The sequence below is a fragment of the Panicum virgatum genome, chromosome 7N, assembly GCF_016808335.1.
Source record: "Panicum virgatum strain AP13 chromosome 7N, P.virgatum_v5, whole genome shotgun sequence".
Classification (NCBI taxonomy): Eukaryota; Viridiplantae; Streptophyta; class Magnoliopsida; order Poales; family Poaceae; genus Panicum; species Panicum virgatum.
This window is the reverse complement of record NC_053151.1, coordinates 34,228,706-34,252,965: the sequence shown is the minus strand read 5'-3', so window position 1 is coordinate 34,252,965 and position 24,260 is coordinate 34,228,706. Positions and strand designations below refer to the sequence as shown.

The 24,260-nt window shown below is 42.5% G+C and overlaps 3 protein-coding genes across 6 annotated transcripts; 2 read left to right on the top strand and 1 right to left on the bottom strand.

Moving 5' to 3' along the window:
- The first annotated feature begins 296 nt into the window (after window positions 1–296).
- Window positions 297–4,267, top strand: LOC120682094 (isocitrate dehydrogenase [NAD] regulatory subunit 1, mitochondrial-like). 2 transcript variants are annotated; one of them, XM_039963839.1, is made up of 4 exons: window positions 297–957; window positions 1,959–2,198; window positions 3,336–3,414; window positions 3,727–4,267. In XM_039963839.1, exons 1-4 carry the CDS (start codon window positions 418–420, stop codon window positions 3,999–4,001), a joined length of 1,134 nt encoding a protein of 377 aa, XP_039819773.1. In that variant the 5' UTR covers window positions 297–417; the 3' UTR covers window positions 4,002–4,267. The 2 variants fall into 2 exon arrangements, with proteins under 2 accessions (XP_039819773.1, XP_039819774.1); XM_039963840.1 differs by having other exon boundaries at window positions 371–957; window positions 1,971–2,198.
- Window positions 4,268–6,544: 2,277 nt separating this feature from the next.
- Window positions 6,545–10,248, top strand: LOC120681625 (protein FLX-like 4). 2 transcript variants are annotated; one of them, XM_039963202.1, is made up of 4 exons: window positions 6,545–6,718; window positions 7,253–7,801; window positions 7,900–8,039; window positions 9,344–9,951. In XM_039963202.1, exons 2-4 carry the CDS (start codon window positions 7,257–7,259, stop codon window positions 9,949–9,951), a joined length of 1,293 nt encoding a protein of 430 aa, XP_039819136.1. In that variant the 5' UTR covers window positions 6,545–6,718; window positions 7,253–7,256. The 2 variants fall into 2 exon arrangements, with proteins under 2 accessions (XP_039819136.1, XP_039819137.1); XM_039963203.1 differs by lacking the exon at window positions 6,545–6,718 and having other exon boundaries at window positions 7,257–7,801; window positions 9,344–10,248.
- Window positions 10,249–10,836: 588 nt separating this feature from the next.
- Window positions 10,837–16,150, bottom strand: LOC120681624 (pachytene checkpoint protein 2 homolog). Of its 2 annotated transcripts, XM_039963200.1 has the most exons (14): window positions 15,850–16,141; window positions 15,669–15,732; window positions 14,591–14,697; window positions 14,434–14,501; window positions 13,987–14,090; window positions 13,810–13,914; window positions 13,594–13,683; window positions 13,442–13,517; window positions 13,167–13,236; window positions 12,659–12,729; window positions 12,478–12,568; window positions 11,855–11,982; window positions 11,518–11,646; window positions 10,837–11,430 (listed from the first exon to the last, which is right to left on the bottom strand). In XM_039963200.1, the coding sequence occupies exons 1-14, from the start codon at window positions 16,040–16,042 to the stop codon at window positions 11,290–11,292; spliced, it is 1,437 nt and encodes a 478-aa protein (XP_039819134.1). In that variant the 5' UTR covers window positions 16,043–16,141; the 3' UTR covers window positions 10,837–11,289. The 2 variants fall into 2 exon arrangements, with proteins under 2 accessions (XP_039819134.1, XP_039819135.1); XM_039963201.1 differs by lacking the exons at window positions 10,837–11,430; window positions 11,518–11,646; window positions 11,855–11,982 and adding an exon at window positions 11,989–12,401 and having other exon boundaries at window positions 15,850–16,150.
- Window positions 16,151–24,260: the final 8,110 nt, after the last annotated feature.

Sequence of the window (24,260 nt, the reverse complement as noted above, 5' to 3'; positions counted from 1 at the left end):
AATATGCTATGTCAATTTGATGGCGACGGCCACTCATCTTGCCTGGAATCTGGCATCGCGGAAAAACACATATTTATGCATAGGAGATCGTGTACCATTTCGACTCTGGAATGCAAAAGGGAAATTCTCTTGGATACTGCTATCTTTAAATTTCTCCATACGTGGGCCTACTTGTCAGAGGCTTTCCAATATTCTTGGGAAGTAAGCCGAATCGAGTCCATTAGTGGCAAATACCGAGCAACCCGAGGGCTAAACCGCGAAAACAACTCACGTATCCATCTGACCATCGCCACCTTCCCTTTTTCCTCTTTCCCCGTCTCCCCTCCCGGTCGCCTCCCCTTTCCCTCCCCCGCCGCCCGCCTCCGCGATCGCAATTCGCATCGACCCCTTCCCGGCGCCCTCGCTTCCTCCGCGACCATGGCGCGGCGATCCGCCCCTCTCCTGCGCTGCCTCGTGGCAGCTGCGTCCCCGCCCGCGCCGCAGCCCCTCCCGGGCCACGGCGGCGGCCTCGCGCGGCGCACGGTGACCTACATGCCGCGGCCCGGGGACGGCACCCCGCGCGCCGTCACGCTCATCCCGGGGGACGGCATCGGGCCCCTCGTCACGGGGGCCGTGCAGCAGGTCATGGAGGCGATGCACGCGCCCGTCTACTTCGAGACCTACGAGGTCCACGGCGACATGCCCACGGTCCCGCCCGCCGTCATCGAGTCCATCCGCCGCAACAAGGTCTGCATCAAGGGGGGGCTCGCCACGCCCGTCGGCGGCGGGGTCTCCTCCCTCAACATGCAGCTCCGGAAGGAGCTCGACCTCTACGCCTCGCTCGTCCACTGCTCCAACCTCCCCGGCCTGCCTACCAGGCACGAGGGTGTCGACATCGTCGTCATCAGGGAGAACACCGAGGGCGAGTACTCGGGGCTCGAGCACGAGGTCGTGCCCGGGGTCGTCGAGAGCCTCAAGGTGCGGTCAATTTTGCCCGCGTTTGCCTCAATGTTGGTACTTGGTTGGGGGATCGCTACCTGCTACCGTGCGTTGATTGAATGGTGTGATTTTTCCGATCTTATCATGAAATTCTTGGGCCTTTACTTGCACGGGGCGTACAGTTGCTAGATTTCGCAGATCATGGTTTTTCTCATAAATGAGAGGACAACCTATCAAAAAATTGCTACCCTTTGATTAGTTGCATGATTTATTTGCAATAGAAGTGGACCTTTTAGCTCCATCTTCGTGAAATTGAGTTCATCTGAATTTGTGATCGCTAAATTTACTGTTTGCTCAATAGTAGTGATCAATTCATGCCTCATAAGTCATAAGATTGCAGTTGCAGCTGTAGTACAGTTACTAGTTCAAGCACATGAAACAACAAGATTAGTCTGAAAATTATGGTCCTTGGTAATCTCTTTTTTTTCTTTCATTGTTTGAAGTGTACTTTGATTGGATATCTTTAGAGGTAGATTGCTAAGATTTTTCTATCATTATACACTGGTTAAACCATTGTTAGTTTGGTAAGTATTCAGGTAAACTATGCATTGGCCTTTTGCTCAGCTCCGAAAAGCTGCTACTTTAGTTCATGATTAAGCGTATTATGTACACTATACTATAGGACTTATGGAACACCTACAGTTGTCATTATCTGGTCAAATTGTAGAGTGACATGTCATGAGGTCAGCATTATGGATTTGAACTTTGCCGGTACATGAATATATCTTGTTATCAAAATATGCTGAAGTTGCCACCTTCACTCAATGGTCCACAATGTTAATTGTCTTGATTTTTTTTGCTTTCAGTTAAGCCTTTACAGCTTATAAGAAGTTTTGTCTTAATTTATTTACCATAAGCTTTCTCTGAGACTTTGGTTAAGAAAATATTGTTGAAATAAATACACCCATATTATGTTTTCCTTTTTAATTATTATCTGAGCTTGTTTCTCTATTATTACCCTTACTGAATGGATTTCCTAGGTGATCACAAAGTTTTGCTCTGAGAGGGTTGCAAAATATGCGTTTGAGTATGCTTACCTTAACAACCGAAAGAAAGTCACTGCAGTGCATAAAGCAAACATCATGAAGCTTGCTGATGGTTTGTTCTTGGAGTCCTGCCGTGAGGTTGCTTCAAAGTATCCCGGTATTCAGTACAATGAAATGATTGTTGACAACTGCTCTATGCAACTTGTCTCAAAGCCTGAACAATTTGATGTCATGGTACGCATCTAAATGTCTGAGCACTTCTCTACCATTCAATCTGGAACGTTGCTTTCTTTTCAGACTTTGGAGTTACCTTTTGTTTACTACACTGAGCTTTTATTTTTATTGTTGATTTCAAAGTAGGGGTTCCAGTGTCCAAATTATAAAACTGTTGAGAAGTTGAGAAGTTATAAATGAATGCCTGCTTAGTTTTGCCAGAAGAATGATTCCTGACCTTTTCAAGAGCAAGCATATGTATTTTTGTGTAGAGAATAATTCTTTGCTCTTTTTATTTATTTATTGGCAAGTGTCTTTAAGTTTTTCCTAAATTCTCACCTATGACCATAAGTTGTTTAAGGACCGGTAAAATCAGAAATCAAAGATATATCATAGTAATCGAAATCTCGTTATTGTTAAGAAACGGAAATTGCTATTGCATGTTTCTTGCGGATTTATATGGTTTATTTATGACAATTTTACAGTATTTAAGTGACACAGCAAACTAAGCGATAGCTCAGTGGTGTGGCGGTCGTTGGTTGTGCCCACCAGCAAGGGTTCAACCCTGGTATATGCATCCAAAAAAACCTCCCTCGCTGTGCTCGCTGGCATGGGCTGCTGCGTCGCCGGCCCAGGTTACGGTGCGCTGCGCCGACCTGTGTGTTACGGTGGTCGCTGGCCCAAGTTCAGTTTGGCCCTTGTGGGCATGGGCCAGGGTTCGGGGGGTTTTCTCGACCCGGGTCGTACAGTCCCTTCTTAATGCAATGCCGTGGGGGCGGTTCTTCCCCCACCGGTTGAGTTTTTTTTTAGCATTTAAGTGACACTAGCACTTTACGCTAGATGCAATATACTCCCTCCATTCCAAATTGTTGTTCGTTTTGGCAAATTTAGATACATAGTTTTTGCTATGCACCTAGATATACGTTATGTCTAGATACATATCACAAATTATGTATCTAGATTTGCCAAAATGACCTACCATTTGGAACGGAGGGAGTTTTAAAGCTTAAAGGTGCCCAGTGTTTCTGGCTTTTCTGCTCGTCAATTTGTCATTCCATTTCTTTTCTGTTTTCCTGATTTCCTCAGATATTTCCTTTTAGATATGTCATGGATTAGGATTACCTTGCAGGTTTCTAACTTATTTTCTTTTGATTCTAGGTTACACCTAACCTTTATGGCAATTTGGTGGCTAATACAGCTGCAGGTATTGTTGGAGGGACTGGTATCATGCCTGGAGGTACGGTTGCACCTCATACTTTATTGTGTTTGCCCCCATTATACAAATAATGGACGTGTCCAAAAATTACCAAGAAATCTCACAATATTGGCTATTGCCTCACTATTGTAGTTCTCATAGATTTCTTTGTTGCAAATTGTTACGGAAATAATACTTTGTGCTTCACTTGCCTCCCTTTCTGCTTATATATTGTAATATATGTACAAACCAAACTGTTCATGGCACACATGGAGCATGTTTTCGCATTATGTTTCTTGGGGCCAGAATTTGCTGTTCAAGTTTTCTGATCCTTGATGCTGCATTATGCTCCAGGTAACGTGGGTCAGGACTATGCCGTCTTCGAGCAAGGTGCTTCTGCGGGAAATGTTGGAAACGAGAAGATCGTGGAGCAGAAGAAAGCAAACCCTGTCGCGCTGCTTCTATCATCTGCCATGATGCTGAGACATTTGCAGTTCCCTTCATTTGCTGACCGGCTAGAGACGGCGGTGAAGCGTGTCGTGGCAGAAGGCACATACAGAACAAAGGATCTTGGCGGCACCAGCACCACGCAGGAAGTCACTGACGCGGTGATTGCCAATCTGGATTAGATTCCAGGCGCATGACTGAAGAGTTAATTCTTTGGGGGGACTGGTTGTCTAGTCTTGACTCCTGAGTGTTATTTTGCTTCACATAGATTTAGATTCACATTTATCCGGAGGGATTGCGAGGAATCCATTTTTCAGATTTTGTTTAGAAATAATCAGAGGAACACATGAGGCTGATACTGTGTTGCAAGGTAAAGACCTTGAGTTACAAAGTGAATCCATGACAGTCTCAAAATAATTTAATTTTTGTCAGCCTGTTTGAGTGTTTTGTTGATTTTTGGCTGCCCTCGGTATGGTGTCTGTGTAACTGACACGTGGTGCCGCTTTGATTGCTGCGGTCCAGGGCTTATTTTGTTTTCTAATAATGAAATGTATGCATTATCCTAATATTTGCATATGGTTGACGCATACAATTGCATCTGATAAGATTTTGTTTGGTTGCATGGCTTATGTTCATATAGTCGCTTGCTTTAACCTATCACCTCCGGGCGTGTCTCCTCCCATCCTTCTCGTTACCCACGGATCCAGCACTGCAGCCTCCGGATGGGATGAAATTGGTAACTGAATGGGATGACCTTGATAACTGAATGGGATGAGTATTATGGGGATGAAACTTCTCTCACATTGTATAAAATTTTTTTTTCTCCCTTCTCGTAATGATCCTGCCATAGCAACAAATTTGCTGATGTAGTATAATATTTAATGTCCATAAAATTTGTACAAAAACTAGTCTTATACTCTCTCCGTCCCAAATTATTAGTCTTCGCACAAAAAATTTAAATTCGTAGACTTTACTACGCATCTACATATGTATTATGTCTAGGTGCATAATAAAATCTATAAATCTAAAAACCAAAATGACTAATAATTTGGGATGGAGAGAGTACGCGTAACTCATTAACTATTATTATTAATACCGCTGCATAACTCGTTAACTATTATTATTAACTAGGAAAGATGTACGTGCCACAGGCACGTATTTAATTTTTCTTCCATCAAGCAATGATATTATTTATTTTCTTTTCAAAAATAATACACATCTTTTTTCTTTCTATAAAACAATGATGTCAATTAATATCCTTCAAAAACCATCAAGCAATGATGCCATTTATTTTTCTTCTAAAAATAATACACGTCTTTCTTTTCCTTCCATAAACAATGATGATAGTTATTATCTTTCTAAAAGAAAAATATCGTGAATTATGGGTGAACGCATGTGCAAAAGAAAGTATATGTATACTAAAGGAAAGTAATATGTTAATACACGTCTTTATTTTCCTTTCATAAACAATGATGTCAATTATTATCCTTTCAGAAGAGAAAATGATGTGAATTATGGGTCAATTTATGTGTAAAGTAAAGTATATGTGTGCTAAAGGAAAATTCATAAAATATAAATTACACGAACTGAATGCTAGCAATGTGATGATTTGATTCACCTCTATCACGATTGGCAAGTACTCCGATGACCATCATGAAGTTATTGCGGAGTTCAACATCAATGAGTTTGGCACCTATTGTTCGGTCAAAATCCGTTACAATGCGTAGGAATCTAATACGACTTAAAAAAAATACTATTTACATACCTAATACCCAAATCAATAATAATTCATAGAAAAAATTAAAATTCAAACTTAGAAATCCATAAGATATATCTCCCTTGTGAAGAACGGATCAAACAAACACCTCAGGATCGCAGGGCCGATAGAAGCAACAACCACGATCAAGCCGACTCGTGAACCATGTGGCATCTCAAGAGCATCAACCATGTTCTACTACTACTACCAAGAATTTTTAGAGTTGAAAGGAATGCGCCTGCACTATGTGTAACACATGAATGCTATTACCTGCATATATATGCACAGGGAGCCACCCGCATCAATGGCAAGTATAAGGATAGAAAACAAGGTTGGCTAATCTGTTTCCTTAATTGATGGGACAAATATTGGAAGGTTAACACGAATCCGACCTTTTATCCCTACATAGCCGGCCAATCCCTTGCTAATATATTTCCTTAATTGATGAGGCAAATATTGAAAGGATGTCAAACATAAAAGGAAGGATAATCATCTCACAACAAAAAAAAAAAGAAATAGAGAGATTTTAGGATGCCGAACAAGTTTTACCAAAATATCATTGTCGCCTGGTATGCAAACAATAGAAAGTAGTAAGTCTTACCCAAATATTATTATCGCCTGGTATACAACTAATAGAAAGTAATAAGTGGGTACAAGGGTGGGTAGCTGAAAGTGATTGGTGTAAAAAGTATTAGGATTTTGGTAGAAACATTTTGCTTCTATCAAAAAATGGGTCTCCACCCCCTTTCGTCAAAACTCTGGATCTGACAAGTGGGTCCTCTGTGCGAGGTAAGATGGGCCTAATTTTGATAAAAATTGTTTTCAATTATTTTAATTTTTATAGTATAGATAGATACGGCTATGTAAACTGTTCTGTCGTGGTCTAATCTCGAGCTCAGCTGCTCAGGTCGACCCCGGCTCGGTCCCTCGAGCTCGGCTCATTGACAGCTCACAGCTCTCCCGCTGAGGGCCCAGCCGCTCAGGGTCTCACGTTCATCACCTCCCTCTGTTTCACCTTTCCCTTCTCTCGGACACAAGGACTCGTTCATCCCTTCCTTCCCTGGCGGCGACGACTGGGCGAGCGGCGGCGCCATTTGTCCTGCCTTCGCCCAGCCCTTTGCCGGCGACGAGCGTATCCTCCAGGTATGCCCACCCCTTCTCTTTCCTTATGCTGTGCGAGACGGAGCACCCTAAACCCTAACAAAACTATTTGTATTCGGATCTGAATCCAGTTACAATATATTACCTACTACCTTCGATTTCGTTTGCATGAATTATCGGGTGTACATGTGTACACCCATGTCCTATGCTGGGTCCGCCCCTGATCATGGATAGATTTAGATGATGCTTTTCATGTCCTTATGGTGGTAGATAGGTTTGTCCTATTGTTTTTTTTTTGAGAGAAACTACGGCAATCCGAGGATATTGTTCTATTGTTTTGATGCCAACTTGACTGTAGTTCAAGCTTGTACAGCATGGAAGGGTTGTGTGCACTCTACTGTGGATAATACATGAGTTATTCACGTGCCGCACTGGCTCCATTAGCACAATATCCTCTGGTTGAGTTGATCTATATTGTGAAGCACTGAACTGGTGTAGTTATATATGTTTATTACTTCCATTTGTTGAAAGCACCTTTTCTTTTTAGCTTCTCTATAACGACATTCGCTTTTTCAGGATAATGGCTCATCGTGGACACCTGGATGGACTGAGTGCCCAAGCTGCAGGTCTGATGCGCCATGGTTCCTTCGCTGCTGGCAGCCTCTCTAGCCGCTCACCATTGGACTCTTCGTCCACACTGGAGATGCTGGAGAACAAGCTTGCCATGCAGACTGCAGAGGTTGAAAAGCTTATCAGGGAGAATCAGCGGTTAGCAACAAGCCATGAGGTCTTGAGGCAGGACATTATTGATACAGAGAAAGAGATGCAGTTGATTCGCACCCACCTAGGCGAAGTTCAGACAGAGACTGATTTGCAGATTAGAGATTTATTGGAGAGAATCAGATTGATGGAGGCAGACATACAAAGTGGTGATGCAGTGAATAAGGAGCTTCACCAAGTGCATATGGAGGCAAAGAGACTTATTGCTGAAAGGCAGATGCTAAACCTTGAGATAGAGAATGCGAATAAAGAAATACAGAAACTTTCTGCCTCAGGTGACAATAAAAGCCTTCCTGAATTGCTTGCTGAGCTAGATGGGCTACGGAAAGAGCATCATAATCTACGGTTTGTAACAATGTTCTTTTCTTACACGATTCGTTCCAACCTGAGCTTTGGTGCTAAACTGATTTTGTTATGATGTGTCTTCCCCTTTCCATTGAAAGATCTCAATTTGAATTTGAGAAAAATACAAACGTCAAGCAAATTGAGCAGATGCGGACAATGGAAATGAACCTGATAACCATGACTAAACAGGCTGAGAAGTTACGTGCTGATGTGGCGAATGCTGAAAGACGGGCACAGGGTAATGTTCTCATTCTGCTAATGTTTTACCTGCTCTTCGTGCTCATTCCATTCATTTTTGGGCTGTGAGTGGAACTTTTACTAGGATGTACTTTTAAGAGGGGCAATACCATTTCTATTGCAATCTGTTTATGTTTGAATTTTGATTAGTGAATACTTAGGTTTTAGAAGTATCTGTCAATTGGCTTGCCATATTAAATCCTGGTTTTCCCATCATCAACGGTGTTTGTCGTGTGTGATTATTTGTAGGTCTTAATTTAGTGATGCAAAGATCCCATGTTGTATAAACACAGTGTGTCCATAGCAGATAGTCTCTATTCTCTAACCTGTATGAGCAGCATTAAGGCCTCAATTTGCAGAAATAAATCAAAGTAACCCCCACCTAGAGGATTTAGTCTGTTTACTTCTAATCATTGATTAAGTTTTTGGCAATCAAGTGCCCCAGATCACAGTTAGTGGGCAACAAAATGACCAACTGAAGTCATGAAATGAAAGGAATACAGGTCTCATGATCGATGACCTATCTAATGTTGCAATGCAGTATGATTATATACTAATTACATTCTGAAAATCAAGTAGGAGATCCAGCCTGATACTTTTAGAAGGTTTGATCAAGGGATCTAGGAACAACTCGAATCTATTGTCTATTATGCCGCATTCTGGAAAAAAAAATGCCAAAACAGTGTTAGCAGCTTAGTGTGATGCATATAGTTGATTGTTATGGCATAGCGTGTTACCCATCAACCTTGAACTATGCTGGCCAGATTTTCCTCTGGAAACTGTAGAACTGCGTTCACAGTTCTATAGATAGGCATAAGTTACATATGTCAAACCTTCCATCAAAGTGGTTGGTTAAAACTAAGCTTCAACTTCTCTAGCAAAATTGGGCACAGTGATTGGTTTCTGTGGGGCAGCTTATCTGGGAAGCTTTTAGTTGCTGATGTTCTTCTGATAGTCATACTTTTTCCTTTTCAGACTTACCTGAGATGTTGGCTAAACTTTGCCAAGTATTTTATTTGTCATATCAAGTATTTTATTTTGGCCTTTAGTATCATAGTTGGAAGCATATTGGAATTGGATCTTAACAATAGCAAATTGCCTTGTAGCTCGACACCTCTAATGTGTAGACTGTAAAGATGGCCTTTGCATGTGTAGTTTTTTCTTTGAGAATTTGACATAATTACATTTCTGTGCATGTGAACATAATTTGTCTTGAGATATATTTGCATACATATTTTTCACCTTTGTCTGTATAATGGCACACACTAATGTTTCTTGGTTCAATTTGATTCTTTCAATGAGCAGCAGCTGCAGCTCAAGCAGCAGCACAGGCGGCTGGTGCCCAGGTTGCAGCTTCACAGCCTGGGACAGCACAGGCTACAGCAGTGTCAGCAGCAGCCACAAACCCATATGCAAGTGCATATGCCAATTACCCCACAGCATATCAGCAGGGAACCCAGCCAGGGGCATATCAGCAGGGAACCCAGGCTGGGGCATATCAGCAAGCAACCCAGGCTGGGGCATATCAGCAAGGAACCCAACCTGCGGTGTATCAGCAGGGAACCCAGGCCGGGGCATACACCTATGCTTACGATGCTGCTACTGCTTACCAAATGCATGCTGCGCAAGCTAGCGCATATGGAGGCTACTCTGGCTATCCAGTTGCGGGCTATGCACAAAGTGCAGTGCCCAATTATCCTGCGGCCTATGCTGTGCCTCCACAACCCATTAACAGTGGTGCAGCAACTGATGTCACGAACCTGTATGGCGCAGCTGGTAGCACTGGATATCCAGCTGGGCAAGTTCAGCCGAGCAGCGGCACCGCAAATGCAGCGCAAGCACCTCCACCACCACCTCCACCGACAACACCATATCCCGGCACATATGAACCAGCAAGAGGAGCCCAGAGGTGAAATCTGGGATGTAAACCAGATGACTGCTTGCCCTGATTCTCTCGTATGTCTCTGATGTAGATTTACTCATGGTACCGTTATGTAGATGCGGTCGTGGATAGCTTTAATGACATCGGTGAAGAGTCAATGTTCAATTGTTGGCACTTTGAGTTGATTGGTTTAACTGTTGGTTAAGGTCTTAAGGATGATCCAACCAGCATGTAGTGCTGTTAAAGCTAAGGAAACGTGACGTTATACTGTATGCTGGTTATATCATCAGTTTTGGTAAGTGCAGATATATAGATCGTGATTCGTGTATGCTGATGTAGCCACGCTACTCGGGCCCGAAGTCGAATGTTGACTTAGTGGCTCCAAAAGAGCAATCGGGGATGGAATGAATTTGCTCTGTTCTAACCCTGGGGATGGAATGGATTTGCTCTTTTCTAGCACTTCAGGCCATTTTACATCTACCCCTGAACTATGCGCCATCCATCGATTCAGGTGAATGGCATTTGGAATGAACTGCTAGCGTTCTGCTATTAAAAGAAAGGGCTCAAAGGTTGGATTAACAGCGTGACCCTGACATCCCACTTAGCGCAGTCAGTGTCAGTATCGACACCCCTGTGCAGGAGAAACAACATCAGACATGTTCTTGGAAGGGAAGTAGTTAAAAGAGAAATGAAAACATCAGGCCTTCTGCATCTTCATGCAGTAAACCGCGCCATGGGAAGCGCTACATTTGAAAACAAATAACCCTTCTAGGCTTACGAAGATTGCAAGAAAAAAATAACCCAACCCGTGGATTCAGCATTTTCTTTTGGACTGTTCTATCTATTAACGTGTTTGAGAAAAAAATTGCAAGAAAGCTGGAAGTTGAACCGATAGTACTATTTAAGATAAAAAAAATGATTCTCATCCAGTCGTCTCTTAGCTTGGGTGAGTCAGTTTACATGGTTTGATATTAATACATATAACGTACCAGGTGCCATTTCCATCTAACGTGCAAGATGCAAAAACAGGCAGCGGACAATCATTTGGTTCCAAGTTGCCGTGAAGAAAACAACTCTGATTCCAGTCACCAGAATGTGCACTAATTTGCAAGGGGCAGCAGCGTGACGTCCCTCACGGTACTGATTCTCATACTGTGTAAAGATTTACAGTAGGTTAAATGTACTGAAACAGCAACCAGAGGCATCGATTGCATCCATCCTGAAACTCCTAACCTAACCCTGAAATCGTTCTTGCACTTTTAGCAACCTTAGACAATTGTACATCTATCCTGACCACATGAGGGATGGCACTTGGAGTGAACTGTTAGCATTTTGCCCTTCCAAGAGAAGTCAAGGCCTCAAGGTTGAACTAACCACGTGACTCCGAGATCTCTCTTTTCGCAGTTTGTATCAAAGTATGCATGAAAGTGGAAGCATCGCAGCATGAAGGGTTGGTGACAGAGGCATGTGCCAGGAAAGGGAGTTTCCGCAATGACCGGCCGCTAAGTCCCTGCAAAAGAGAAATGAACCACCACTTCCAATCAGATGGAGAGCCTTGGCTACAGCAAATGGGATGTGGATCAGCTTCATTATTTACCTCGCACAGTTCTGCGGCTTCATAGAGTAGACTCGAGAGATGAAATGCGCCATGGGGTTCTGGAGCCTCAGGACAGTGCTTCTTCTCCTTCAGGGTCGAATAGTTCAGAATACATGGCACACTACCACCCTGTTGGAGAAATATAACATTTTCATGGCCCACAGAGGTTGCAAGAAAGTTGAAAAGTAAAGTACCATTATCTAAAAACCAAAAGGATTTGCTCATATCAATTGCTCTAAGGATGATACAGTGCTGAGGACTCTGTTAGGATGATACAGTGATAGTAACATAGTATGCAAAATGAAAAGGTGGCATCATGGCCACCAAGTTGATATACCTGAGGATATGTAAGAATACCAACTCTTAAAAGTTCCTGCATGCATGACCTCAAGATCTCATATCGTGCTTGAAGCATAGGGGGTCCAACATAAGCCTTAATGTCTGCCCTGTCAACAAACGCAATATCTGCCAGTAGACAATAATTAGCATTTGCTAATTATAGAGGTCCTTATTTGTCAACAATATTACTATTCAAGAAGTCAAGAATTTACTGTTGGAAAAGTTGTTTATACTTTAGCTGTGATACAATCTTAAATATAATAAGCAGCAACTTTTCTCTCATGGAAACCCAAGGGTTATTAAAACGATAAAACGACGAAACGAATAGAGGGTAGATTTTAACGAAACGATGGACGTTTTATCGTTTAAACGGACATTTTAACGTTTAAACGTCGATTTCACAAGAACATTTTCTCGTGAAAACATCGTTTTCACGACGTTTAAACGTCGTTTTAATAACCAGGAACCCAAAGCACATTATTGTCTTTAGCAGTGTGACTACAGTCTGCAGAACTGCTTTCTCATAGCAAAGGGATCCACTCGACCTATTAATAACATGTGATTATCAAGATGTCAATCGTAGCCCTACGGTTAATAGTAAAAAGCCAGAAAATCTAATACCAATTGCTGTAGTGATATTTGATGTTGTCAAAATGATAACGTTTGGCCAAGACTTCAGTTTGTCCATTTGTGTTAGCAGTGCATTGACAACCTGAAGTTGCATAAGGAAAGAATATAGTGTAAACATTAAGTCATTAACCATGAAATCATACATGGTTTAAAAAAAATGATAAAAACTTACTCTAATGGAGTCTGAAGGTTCAGAGCCAGATATGGCAGCCTGTCTGGCAGCAGCAAGGCTTTCAACTTCATCTACAATATACGCATCATACATATGATTGAGTCCCAAATATAGGGCATGAAGCAAAACAAGTAATCTATTTTCTCAAGGCTTAGTTAGCACTCTACAAGAATGATATTTGTGCTATGTGTTTGCTTGCTTTAACCAGGAGGCAGCTGAGTTTAAGAGGAGCTGAGCTGGATTCAATAAAAAATCAGCATATGAGCTCTAATAGTTCTTCACACACGAACAAATAAAAAATATAAACTGCTGTGATGATTCATTGGATGCGCCTGTGCACTAACAAGATCTGATCAGAGGGTGGACTCTCTTTTTTTTTTGGGAAAAGATGGACTCATATATTTAATTCAGACCAAAGAGAGAAAACTCATATATCTGTTTCATCAGCTTTGGGTTAGCTTTCACTATAGAATGCTGAATTGTCATTTGACACTACTCAAGAACATACCTATCAATACAAATACCAGGTTGCTTTCTTCCTCCACCATCTCCTGGATCTTCTGGAAAAGTTTGGCTACCTAAAGGACAGTGGATAGAATGTCCAGTGTTAAATGCAACTATGTGACTAGTTAGATCCAATCCACTACAAAAACTAAATAATGGACCATAAGAACACTGTATTTCCAGTTCATGCAAAAAGGTGAAGCTATATTAACCCCCAAGTTCAATTAGACACTAAAGTAATTTCAGCATGTGATACCAGTCTAGCACAAAAGGGCGTACCAGTTTTCCACTTTCAGAAAACCACTTGCTGAACAATGAATGAGCATTCACTTCAATCAATTGACACATAGAATACCTATTATAAAAAGTGTCAGGAATCAACAACACATATTTAATACAAAAAAAGTCGTGTATCTCATTCAGACAGAGACCTTGATTTGAAGCGAATGGAAAGTTTCTGTGCTAGTGCTTTACACAAGGAAGTCTTTCCCGTTCCAGGTGGACCATGCAAAAGTACAATCCTGAAATTCGTAAGAACAGAAAGAATGAAGAATTTCCCTATATAGAGTACACAAGCTTTTACTTCATCTTTGCTTCTGTAAAAATACTTGACTGCAAATGTGTACAACATTATTGCAGATGCTTACCGGTTCCACGAAACCAGACATGGATCCACACCTCTTTCAGTAAAAAGCAAAGCACTGGCAGCATATCTCAGCAACCTCTGCTTGAGACCAACTTCATATAGTAAGCTGCAAACACCATTGAGATCATCCACAGGACAAAAATGGAGATTAAAGTGGTTAATGATAAACAGTATTTACCTTTCCCACAGACCATCGAATTCTTTGGCAGGTAAAGCCCACTCATTGAAGCTTGAGAGCGTATCATCCTCACCTGGTTCCTCACCAGGACCATCTTCATTCAGCTACAGCATAACCAAATGAACTTGAGTTGAATAAACCTGGACCGGAGTATATTGAATTGGATACATAATATGAAACATTTTTTTTGTTTGGAACTCAACCATTCAACAGGATTTGCTAGGATGAAGAATGTGAGGAGAAAACAAGTTCCAGCTTCAAATAACAGCAGCTAATATTCAGCAGCGGTGGACATATATATTAAGATGTCCACACAAAAAAGCTATAGCATGTTTACTGAGTGAAGAAACAAGATAACCAATATGGAAGCATATTGACATGCAAAAATGACATCGCTTTTGGATAGAACTGCAAGTAATTAGGCAATAAACATTAAGAGTTGTATACCTGGAACACATGCACAGCAGGCTTGACTTGCCAAAATAAGAGAACCTTATGATTCTCAACCCACTCATCTGCATAAATGCTTACCACTCAGAACAAGGATGCCATGATTAATAGAGGACAAGTAAGAATACTTCCCAGCCTAAGTGAATGACCATACCAGTGTCACAGATTTGGATCCTTTTGACATTTTCAATAAGAAAAGAATTATCAGCAGGAATCGGCACAGGCCCATCAACATAGCTTAAGCTTCGAGCTTCTAGCATCCTGGTTGAGTGAGCGAGTAAAAAAAAAATTAAGCATGAGCAACAATAAATGTTGTCACATGTGAGAAGATGGCAGTTACAGTGCAAATTTTAATAAAACACCTACAAGCTAGTATCAAAATCCGGAAAGTTTCTTCAGGAAACTATGTTATTTCCACAGCTTTATAACTCCAATTAACATGTTGAAAAATGATAAGCAAGAGCCAAACCTTTTGGTATTATTTTCTGAGCATAGCAATAACACTGATAGAATTTAGAAAGCATTTGCTTTCTCCAGAATTTCAATAAGCCAATGGTGATTACTTTTGTTGACTGGTTCACGAACCAGTAATATCCACCAAATCACCAATCAATCACAGAACTTAAATTGCCTGATATTTTTCATTCTAAATTTGCTCCAACTCTGTGGTCTGTGCTTTGATCATTAATTTGTCAATTGCAGTGTCAGGTGTGTGGATTACTGCCGCACTAGTCTGGGCTCTGGAGTCTGCTCCTGTGGCATAGTGGTGACTGTCGTATGGTCTGCACTGCTATCTCCAGCTGAACTGGTGACTGGTATATAGATATTTGATGGTGCTGTAAAAAACCATGTAGCGTTGTAGACTGTGTACAAACTGTCTAGTAGACATTTATACTGTCTATTCGCTATTTTCCAGGTGATTGACTATCTAGCGTTTGTGTGCACACTTGATAACCATTAGAAACTCGTGAAAACTCACTCCTGGTTTGCCACATCGTTTCAGCTAGTTGCATTATTGCCACTTCCTCTAGAAATACAAGTTAGTGATACTGTGATCGTCAAGCAACCCCACACGCATTCCACTAACTCACAGGAAAGCTTCCTTGAAGCAAGCCTTATTTTCAGAACCCCGCCATGTCTAAACCACGGACATTACTCATACCACATCGCCAAATCGCAAAACAACGAACAAAGTATTTTCAGAATAAAGTCTAGCTAGGCCAAGCACGAACCTCTCGACCGCCGCCTGGACGTCCGAGTGGCGAGCCGCGCTCGTGGCGTGCAGCAGTACCTCAACTGCAACAGGCACAGAAGAAAATGGGAATCACACGAAATCAGCATGCCAACGCTACCCGAACTCGAAAAATTGAAATTGCTTGGCTGATGCCCAAACGCGGGCGCGGCGGCGCTCACCTGAGACGAGGACCTTGTCGTCGGCCGGGGAAGGAGCGACCACGGCCGCCGCCGGCGCCGCCTGCTGCTGCTGCGGCGGCGGCGGCGAGGAGACCGCGGCGGCAGGCTCCAGCGCCGGGGCGGCCACCACGGTGCACGCAGCTTCCGGAGGGGGTGCGGGCGCGGAGAAGGAGATCTCCATAGGGGCGCTCATGGCGGGCGGACCGAGCTGCGGGCGAGAGATTTCTCTAGGGTTTTGGGGATTTGGGGAATGGAGAAGGTGGTGGAGACGCGGAAGGGGATATTTTGAGCGAATTTTGGGTTTCCCGCCTTTGATTGGAGAAGTCGGTTTTTCTTTTTTTTTTTGAGTGGATTGATCGGAGAAGTCGTACTCGTAACGCGATGGGATGGGCTGTGAAGTGGGCTTGTGGATGGGCTTTGGGCTCACTGTTCTAGGACTAGTCTAGTTTTTTTTCGAGTATGGTCTAAAATCGTCCAATTAATCCTGGCCCAGGCGGCCTGCCCAGTGCCCACCCACAAATATGCAGTGGCAACAATTTTTTTCGTTTTTTTATAGGACCAAATGTTATTCTTGGTAACAAATTCTTGGAATCCAGTCTAGTCGTCCAGATATTTTTCATTCTTTCTTGTTTGCAAGGAAGAGTCAAGACGTTTTTTATTTTGAGAGAAGAGGCGATTGTCTGATATGATCTGAATAAGTAGAAGCCGGGATCATTGTTCTATACTACGGTCTTATTTAGTTCGCGAAATTTTTTAGATTTTGGTGTTGTAGCACTTTTGCTGTTATTTGATAATTAATATTTAATTATGGACTAATTAGGTTTAAAAGATTCATCTTGTTGTTTACAATTAAACTGTGTAATTAATTTTTTAACTATATTTAATGTTCTATGCATGTGTCAGAAGATTTGATGTGATGGGTACTGTACAAATTTTTTTGAGAAGTAAATATGTTCTACATGTCTAAACTGTCCGTTCATTGTGATACTTCGGAAAAAGAATACATCACTAAAGTCTAAGCTGTAAAAGAATCGGAACCAAAAGGAACTTAAATCTAACTTTTTTGTAAAGTTAAGGGCAGGAATATTGCAGGATCATTTAAGAAGGAGAAGAAAACGAGTTCTTACAATAGTTGTGATTACATAAATAACCGAGAAACTCAAACTATTAAGAAAGTGATACATAAAAGAGTAACTAGCCGGTCGGCCCTCGCAGGCCTGTCGCCGAACCTCCGTTTCTTCCTCGATGAGGCCTAAAACCCGAGTCCCGGCTGCGAAACGCCCAGAAAAATGCACCTTCCTCTCATTCCATACGTTCCCAGCAGTATAAATTAGTAGAGCTGCCACCCGAGCTCTGTTCTCAGCACTTGTGGTTTACTGGTTTGTAAAGACGTGTTCCACCATTCTTCAACCTCCATCCCTGCCGTGGGTATACTTATCAACCCATCAATCCAATGGCGCACCAGAGCCCAAACCTCCTGAGCAAAGCAGCAATGAAGACATAGGTGCTTTGTAGTTTCTAGCTCCTGATCACATAAACAGCACACCAGGTCACACGCTATCCCATTCACTAGCAGGTTGTCTGCCGTTTGTAGCTTTTCTTGTACCAATAGCCAGGCAAAGAAACGATGCTTGCCTTCTGGCTTGGCTTTCCAAATTGTTTTGTTGTTGAAAGTGCCGTATGAACTAGCAAATTAAATATCATATATTCATATGCCGACTTTGAGGAGTAGAGATCATTGCTGTCCACTTCCATCGGATCTCATCTTGGACAACTGAGAACTGAAATGCACCTGTTCCTACGTAAGTACAAACTCGGCCATCTCTGTCGCTGTTGTCATTCGCCACAGACCTCTAGTCCATGTCTAATTTAAGTTTAGCTTAATGCCATGTGATGATGTGAATACGCACACCTGCACTGCTGCGTTTCCAAGAATTACTGGTTAAAATCTTTCAAAAAAACAGCTACTGGTTTATTTCTTCAGAAAAGTGTATGAATTATGATGTACCCTAACATGTTTCAACACACAATACAACTATCGCGTTGAGCCTGTATTGATCCTCCTCTCCGTCGTCGTCGTCGTCCGTACTTGTCTCTCTGTCATGACTCCTGACACAGCCATAGCGGCTCCCGTGGGCACCCACCCCCAGTCCTGTGCACGCGACCGGATGCCCCGGAGCAAAGGTTGCCGTCTTGCTGACACAGGGCCGAGAGCCGAGGACGGCCACGATCCTAGCGGATGGATATTGGCCCTGTTTGGTTCGGCGTGCCATTCTAGAATTTATAGCGCGCACATTTTCTAAAAAAAATCTCGCATCCTAAATAAAGTCTATTTGCAAAACTTCTTCAGGGATGGGTGTAACTTTTCGCGACGAATCTAATGACGGTAATTAATTAATGATTAGCCACAGTTATGCTACAGTAACAATTCTTAAAATCACGCGGTCAAAGGCCTCATTAGAATCTTCATGGTTCCTAGCGCGGGGGTTCTGAAGTTGGTTTTGTAAACTGACTTTGTTTGACACCGTAATTAGCGGTCAAAGTGCGTCCAAGTATAAAAAATGAGACCGACGGCTATAAAAAATTAAAGGTAAAAGTATCTATTGGTACTTCACAGTCATTGTAAAAGAGTTTATTATCATTTTCATTTTCATTTTCAACGGTTCAATCTTATTGTTGCAGCTTGGAGAGCTGAGTCGTGCCACAAACAAGAGCATCTTCCAAGCAAACTGGGTGGATCATGAGCGCATCTTCACAAGCTGATTCTACACAAGATCCTTCACTAACTGAGCCCCTTCCATTTGATTGTGTTCCTATGTAGCTATTTTTTATGCAGTGAGTTTATAACTTCTCTTGTTTATGAATATTGAAAAGGATGTATACGTTTGCCTCTTGCCTTTACTTTTGATCTGTTTATATCACAGTTCACACATCATTTTCCTCCCAAACTGTAATGAATGTAGTAGGACTTTTGAAATTTGATATTTCTTTGACCTATCAGAAATTTACGGGTAGTCTAAGAATGGTATGGGGTCCGATTGGTGGCTCCATGGATGCAAAGGCTTGATGATTGGTTCTCTGTACTCAGTAGTAGGCCTGGCTCGTCAGATGCAAAAGGCTACTCCGAGCTAGACTCCCGAGATACGCAGGAAACGGTCGTTCCCCAGAGCCTACCTGGCGCCATGCACGTGCGAGCGCTCGGGCCATCGCGCAGAGACCCAAGCAGCCGGTCTGCTTGCAGCTAAACAGGCTACCAATTGCTATCTCCACCCGGCCTGGTTGCGTATGAACGAGGACCAAACAGAAGGTCCTTGCACCTCAGGAGCCTGTCTAGCGGTGGCCTGCATCGCTGGTGTGAGCCAAGCTTGGTAGCGAAAGGAACCAATCAGACCCATGGTGAATTATTTGAAGACAACGGTGCATGGGCTAGACATCTTTTCGGATTAGATCTACTATTGAGAAGGAAGTCAAACATGACCTGGCCATTTACCTTCTGTTTGGATGGCTGATCCGCTGGGCAGGTGGCTCGCGGAATAGTGCTGCTAGCCAGCCAGCCCAGCCAACCGAACAAGCCATTAGATAGTTGTATAGTACAGTGTCATATATGAACAAACATATATGAAAATGATCTCATAAAAGATGTTCCATGAAAATGATGCACTTCATAAATGAATTTAGTTAAAGTATTAATATCGAATACTATTTTTGTTTTTGAAGGTAGTTGAGTCTTGAGGTTACAGAAATTCAACTTCTATATTTATGTGGTTATTGGGGCTTGACTTTGGTTTTTTTGAATAATTTTAATGCGTGTGATACTAATTATAATTTCTTATTTGAATTTTTGAAAAAACACGTCCTTCTCATGCATATATGTTATTTTCTATAAACATGAATTTTATTTCAGCTGGTTTGCACAGTGATATGCCACAATGTGAATGCAGTTTTAAGTTTCTAAAAAAGAAATAATACTGAGATGGACATATCCACAGATAAGATGAAGAAAGCAATGCTCTAGCTTATGCCAGGTTCTACACATACCTTGCATTGTCATCCATACCAGCGGCTGTAATGGCATCAAGCACTGGTGTAATAGGCTAATGGCGATATCTTTCTTGATGTTTGCAGATCAACTGTAAATGAATCTATGTATAACCAAGGTCCAAGGTGGCTACCACCACCAAGCAAGCCATTAGTTCCATTGTATACCTTTAAAACCCGAAGAACATCTGTGAACATTGTAAAATCAACAGTTTCAGGAAACAAAATAAGTTGTATTTGTAGAGACTGTTGGATGTAGGACTTGTTGCATAAAAGGATAATTATTGTCTATATCTGAGAGCATGATTGAATCAGTGGAATCAAGAATGGGAGTAACAGGCAATCGACTTACATGTGAAGAGGAAGGAATTGAAGCATGGTAATCACGACATCACTCGACTCTGAAACTTCAAGTGGAGACTGCTTCGTGGAGAATTTCTTCATCGAATTTTTATTTTTTTGAGAATATCGAATTTTCATTTCTGATATGGCATATTCAGCAACTATCGGACAAGGACGTTCCATTAGACTAAATACAAGAAGACTTTATTTTCATCGCTAAGCAAATAAAATTTGAACAAGAAAATGAATTATATGATCACGAACATGTAAGAATAGGAAGGGACTTACATATCATGAACAGTCACTTTATATCAGGTTCCTTGCCATGTGGGATCCTATATTCCCGAGTCCTATGAATCCTACATTTTGATAAGCACCAGCAACTCATGAAAACCAATATCCCAGCCGCAGACCGGGTAAGCTGAGGGGAAAAAATGTCAACGCACCTTCCCTATTTTAATTAAGTTCTGGTAGACGTAAAACAAGTCGATAAATAGTGTGTGCTATCATACAAAGCCAACCAGGCATCACGGATGCTGGTAGAAAGAGGAGCAGAAGAGGTCAGGATAGGGTAGAACGTTGAGCACCTCCAGCTGAGATAGAATCGCAGAAGAAACAAATGCAGTTTTAGTAATATGATAGAATGAAATATTAATATGTACAAATACAAACCTTCAGCAATGATGGAAGCTTTTCTGGATGTGGCCCAATTTTAGAAACAGATGCAAGATTAGTAGTAGAAACATAATGAATTGAAGATTGGGCACCGTAGGAATCATCAATTTGTTGAGTCATATCCTATGTACCACAATTAACACCTAAAAGACATAGAATAGGATTAATTACAAAATTTAAAAGCAAAACAAGAAGATCAAACACAAAACAATTTCCAATGAAGAGATGTAAATTAAGCAAGATAAACCACTTTTTAACACATTAATTCATAAAAGTCATGTAAATCATTCATAAACACATGGATATCATTTGTCAAAGATTCTACACTGAAAACATAAACCAACAGAAGTGGTTTCAAAATTTTATCGTTTTTCTGCTATTTATTATGAAAATAAAAAGATTACAACAGCAAACAAGCCATAAATATAAAACAGCATTAAAACTAAATATTCTACCTAGAAAATTTTAGATATAAAATATAAATGACAAATTCAAGCTAACAAAATTGATTTCACAATTTTTGGAGTCTCATAAGATTTATTATGCATTAAACAGGCTTAGCTCAAGATAAATCCTAGACAAAAGTATACAGCAGTGAAATGCATGAACTTATTTTTGAATAAAACTACCACACATTAGGATCCTAACAAAAAAAGGTTGGCGTTTTTCTCATTTTTCTACTGTTTTCTATGCATTTTCAAAATTTGCAGCTATTTAAATCGGGAAGAAAATAAAGGAAACTAAGGTCATTTTATAGATAGACCCTTAGATCTAAAGTGTCTTTGCACATGAGTCCCTGTAATTTTTCCCATACCCCCTCTCCTCTCCTCTCTCACCCACGCACCATACAGGGGTCGGCGGTGGCCATGGCCATGCCGACGCCCTGAATAGCGGCTTCGGCCGGCGACGAGGCCAGCCCCCGGCAGGCGAGGCGGTGCGGCAGCGAGCACGGCTAGGTGGGGCCGCGGCTCGTGGGGGCGTAGCGCGGGGCCGCACGGAGGAGGCCCGCGGCGTGCGGCAGGCGGGCCGGCGCGGTGGCGAGGCAGCGTTCCCGGCGGTGTGGCGAGCAAAACGGACGGGGAAGGGGCTGGGGAGGTCGAGGTCGAGGGTGGTGCGAGGGAGCTCACCAAGTGGTTGATTTGGGCGGAGAACCGGAAGGAGGACGTCTACACGCCGCTATGTCCCGACCTCCGACGCCCCACTGTGCCTCCGTCGCCCTGGCCGCCGGCGTCCCGCTTTCCCTGCGTCACCGCGTCCGTGACGCTACCAGGGGCCTGGCGCAGCGCCGCCGCCACGTCCCGGCCTCCAACGCCCCGCCCTGCCAGCGTCGCGAGTCCGCGACGTTACCTGGGGCTTTGCGCAGCGCTGCCGGTCGCCAAACATGGGAAGATGGCCGGAGGACGCGCGATCTCGGGATCAAGGGGCGCGTGATCGCGAGTGCTTCTCTCGCCCCTGTTTGGTTTCACTATCATATCTATCGCACACGATTCCCGAGAAAAAAAATTTTACATGCATGAAGTACTAAACGAAGTTTATTTGCAAAACCTTTTCACGGATGGGTGTAACTTTTCACGACGAATCTAATGATAGTAATTAATCGATGATTGGCTACAGTGATGCTACAGTACCATCCTCTAATCGTGCTGCCGAAGGCCTCATTAGGTTCGTCTCGCGAAGTAGCGCAGGGCTGTGGAGTTATTTTTGTAAATTACCTTTATTTAGTACCCCTAATTATTAGTCAAAATTTTTGTGCTACTTGTGCTAAACCAAACCAAACAGGGCCCTCAGACCTGGCAGACCTATCACCTATGGAAAGTATTTCAATTGTTTTCGGGATAAGTGGAGCAATCAAGGGATGAAGGGCCCACGGAAACTTGATTTCGGGATCAAGGGGCGCGCTTCTCCCAGGCCATCACGCAGGTTCACTCGCCAAACATGGGATGATCCACGGTGGACGCGAAATCTAGATGAAGGGCCCACGGAAATTTGAACAAGGTGGGTACGCGGGCAGGTATACGATGCCGCGGTGACAAAAACTTTTGGTTTTTGGTGGAACCATTTTGCATCTTTCAATTTCTATAGGTCCACCATGGGCCCTCAAGGTTGGAGACTTGACTAGTGGAGTCGCTGTGAGGGGTACAAGCATATTAATCTTGGTAAAAAGTGTTTGAATTATTTTGGTTCCTTATAGTATAGATTTTACAATGATTGAAAAAATAGGAGCCGTCTATCTAATAAAATCCTACGGTGGTGAAGCTAGGAAATACTCAAAAGTACCTAGGGTAAAGTACCTGGTACTTTGAAAATGTGGGACCAAGTATCAAAAAGTGAGACTGATGGCTATAAAAAATTAAAGGTAAAAGTATCTAAAAGTATCTATTGGTACTTCACAGTCATTGTAAAAGAGTTTATTATCATTTTCATTTTCAACAGTTCAATCTTATTGTTGCAGCTTGAAGGGCTCAGTCGTGCCACAAACAAGAGCATCTTCCAAGCAAACTGGGTGGATCATGAGCGCATCTTCACAAGCTGATTCTACACAAGATCCTTCACTAACTGAGCCCCTTCCATTTGATTGTGTTCCTATGTAGCTATTTTTTATGCAGTGAGTTTATAACTTCTCTTGTTTATGAATATTGAAAAGGATATATACGTTTGCCTCTTGTCTTTACTTTTGATCTGTTTATATCACAGTTCACACATCATTTTCCTCCCAAGCTGTAATGAATGTAGTAGGACTTTTGAAATTTGATATTTCTTTGACATATCAGAAATTTACGGGTAGTCTGAGAATGTTATGGGGTCCGATTGGTGGCTCCATGGATGCAAAGGTTTGATGATTGGTTCCCTGTACTCAGCAGTAGGCCTGGCTCGTCAGATGCAGAAGGCCACTCCGAGCTAGACTCCCGAGATACGCGGGAAACGGTCATTCCCCAGAGCCTGGCTGGCGCCATGCACGTGCGAGCGCTCGGGCCATCGCGCAGAGACCCAAGCAGCCGGTCTGCTTGCAGCTAAACAGGCTACCAATCGCTCTCCACCCGGCCTGGTTGCGTATGAACGAGAACCAAACAGAAGGTCCTTGCACCTCAAGAGCCTGTCTAGCGGTGGCCTGCATCGCTGGTGTGAGCCAAGCTTGGTAGCGAAAGGAACCAATCAGACCCATGGTGAATTCTTTGAAGACAACGGTGCATGTGCTAGACATCGTTTCGGATTAGATCTACTATTGAGAAGGAAGTCAAACAGGACCTGACCTGGCCAAAAAAAAAAAAAGAGTCACGGCCGATGGAAATCCGTCGCGCCAAGTCCTGAGTCCCGAGGTACAGACAAGTTAACGGGCAGCTAGCACACCTCGATTC

Bases quoted from the DNA above. Each gene is read 5' to 3' on its own strand.
- LOC120681624 (XM_039963200.1), bottom strand. From the start codon at position 16,042: ATGAGCGCCCCTATGGAGATCTCCTTCTCCGCGCCCGCACCCCCTCCG. The intron at 13,915-13,986 runs GTAAATACTGTT...TGGTGTTTGCAG, and splicing joins TTCGATGGTCTGTGGGAAAG to CTTACTATATGAAGTTGGTC. The intron at 13,684-13,809 runs GTAAGCATCTGC...TACGAATTTCAG, and splicing joins TGTCTGGTTTCGTGGAACCG to GATTGTACTTTTGCATGGTC.
- LOC120682094 (XM_039963839.1), top strand. From the start codon at position 418: ATGGCGCGGCGATCCGCCCCTCTCCTGCGCTGCCTCGTGGCAGCTGCG. The intron at 958-1,958 runs GTGCGGTCAATT...TGGATTTCCTAG, and splicing joins GGGTCGTCGAGAGCCTCAAG to GTGATCACAAAGTTTTGCTC. The intron at 2,199-3,335 runs GTACGCATCTAA...TTTTGATTCTAG, and splicing joins CTGAACAATTTGATGTCATG to GTTACACCTAACCTTTATGG.
- LOC120681625 (XM_039963203.1), top strand. From the start codon at position 7,257: ATGGCTCATCGTGGACACCTGGATGGACTGAGTGCCCAAGCTGCAGGT. The intron at 7,802-7,899 runs GTTTGTAACAAT...TTCCATTGAAAG, and splicing joins AAAGAGCATCATAATCTACG to ATCTCAATTTGAATTTGAGA. The intron at 8,040-9,343 runs GTAATGTTCTCA...TTCAATGAGCAG, and splicing joins TGCTGAAAGACGGGCACAGG to CAGCTGCAGCTCAAGCAGCA.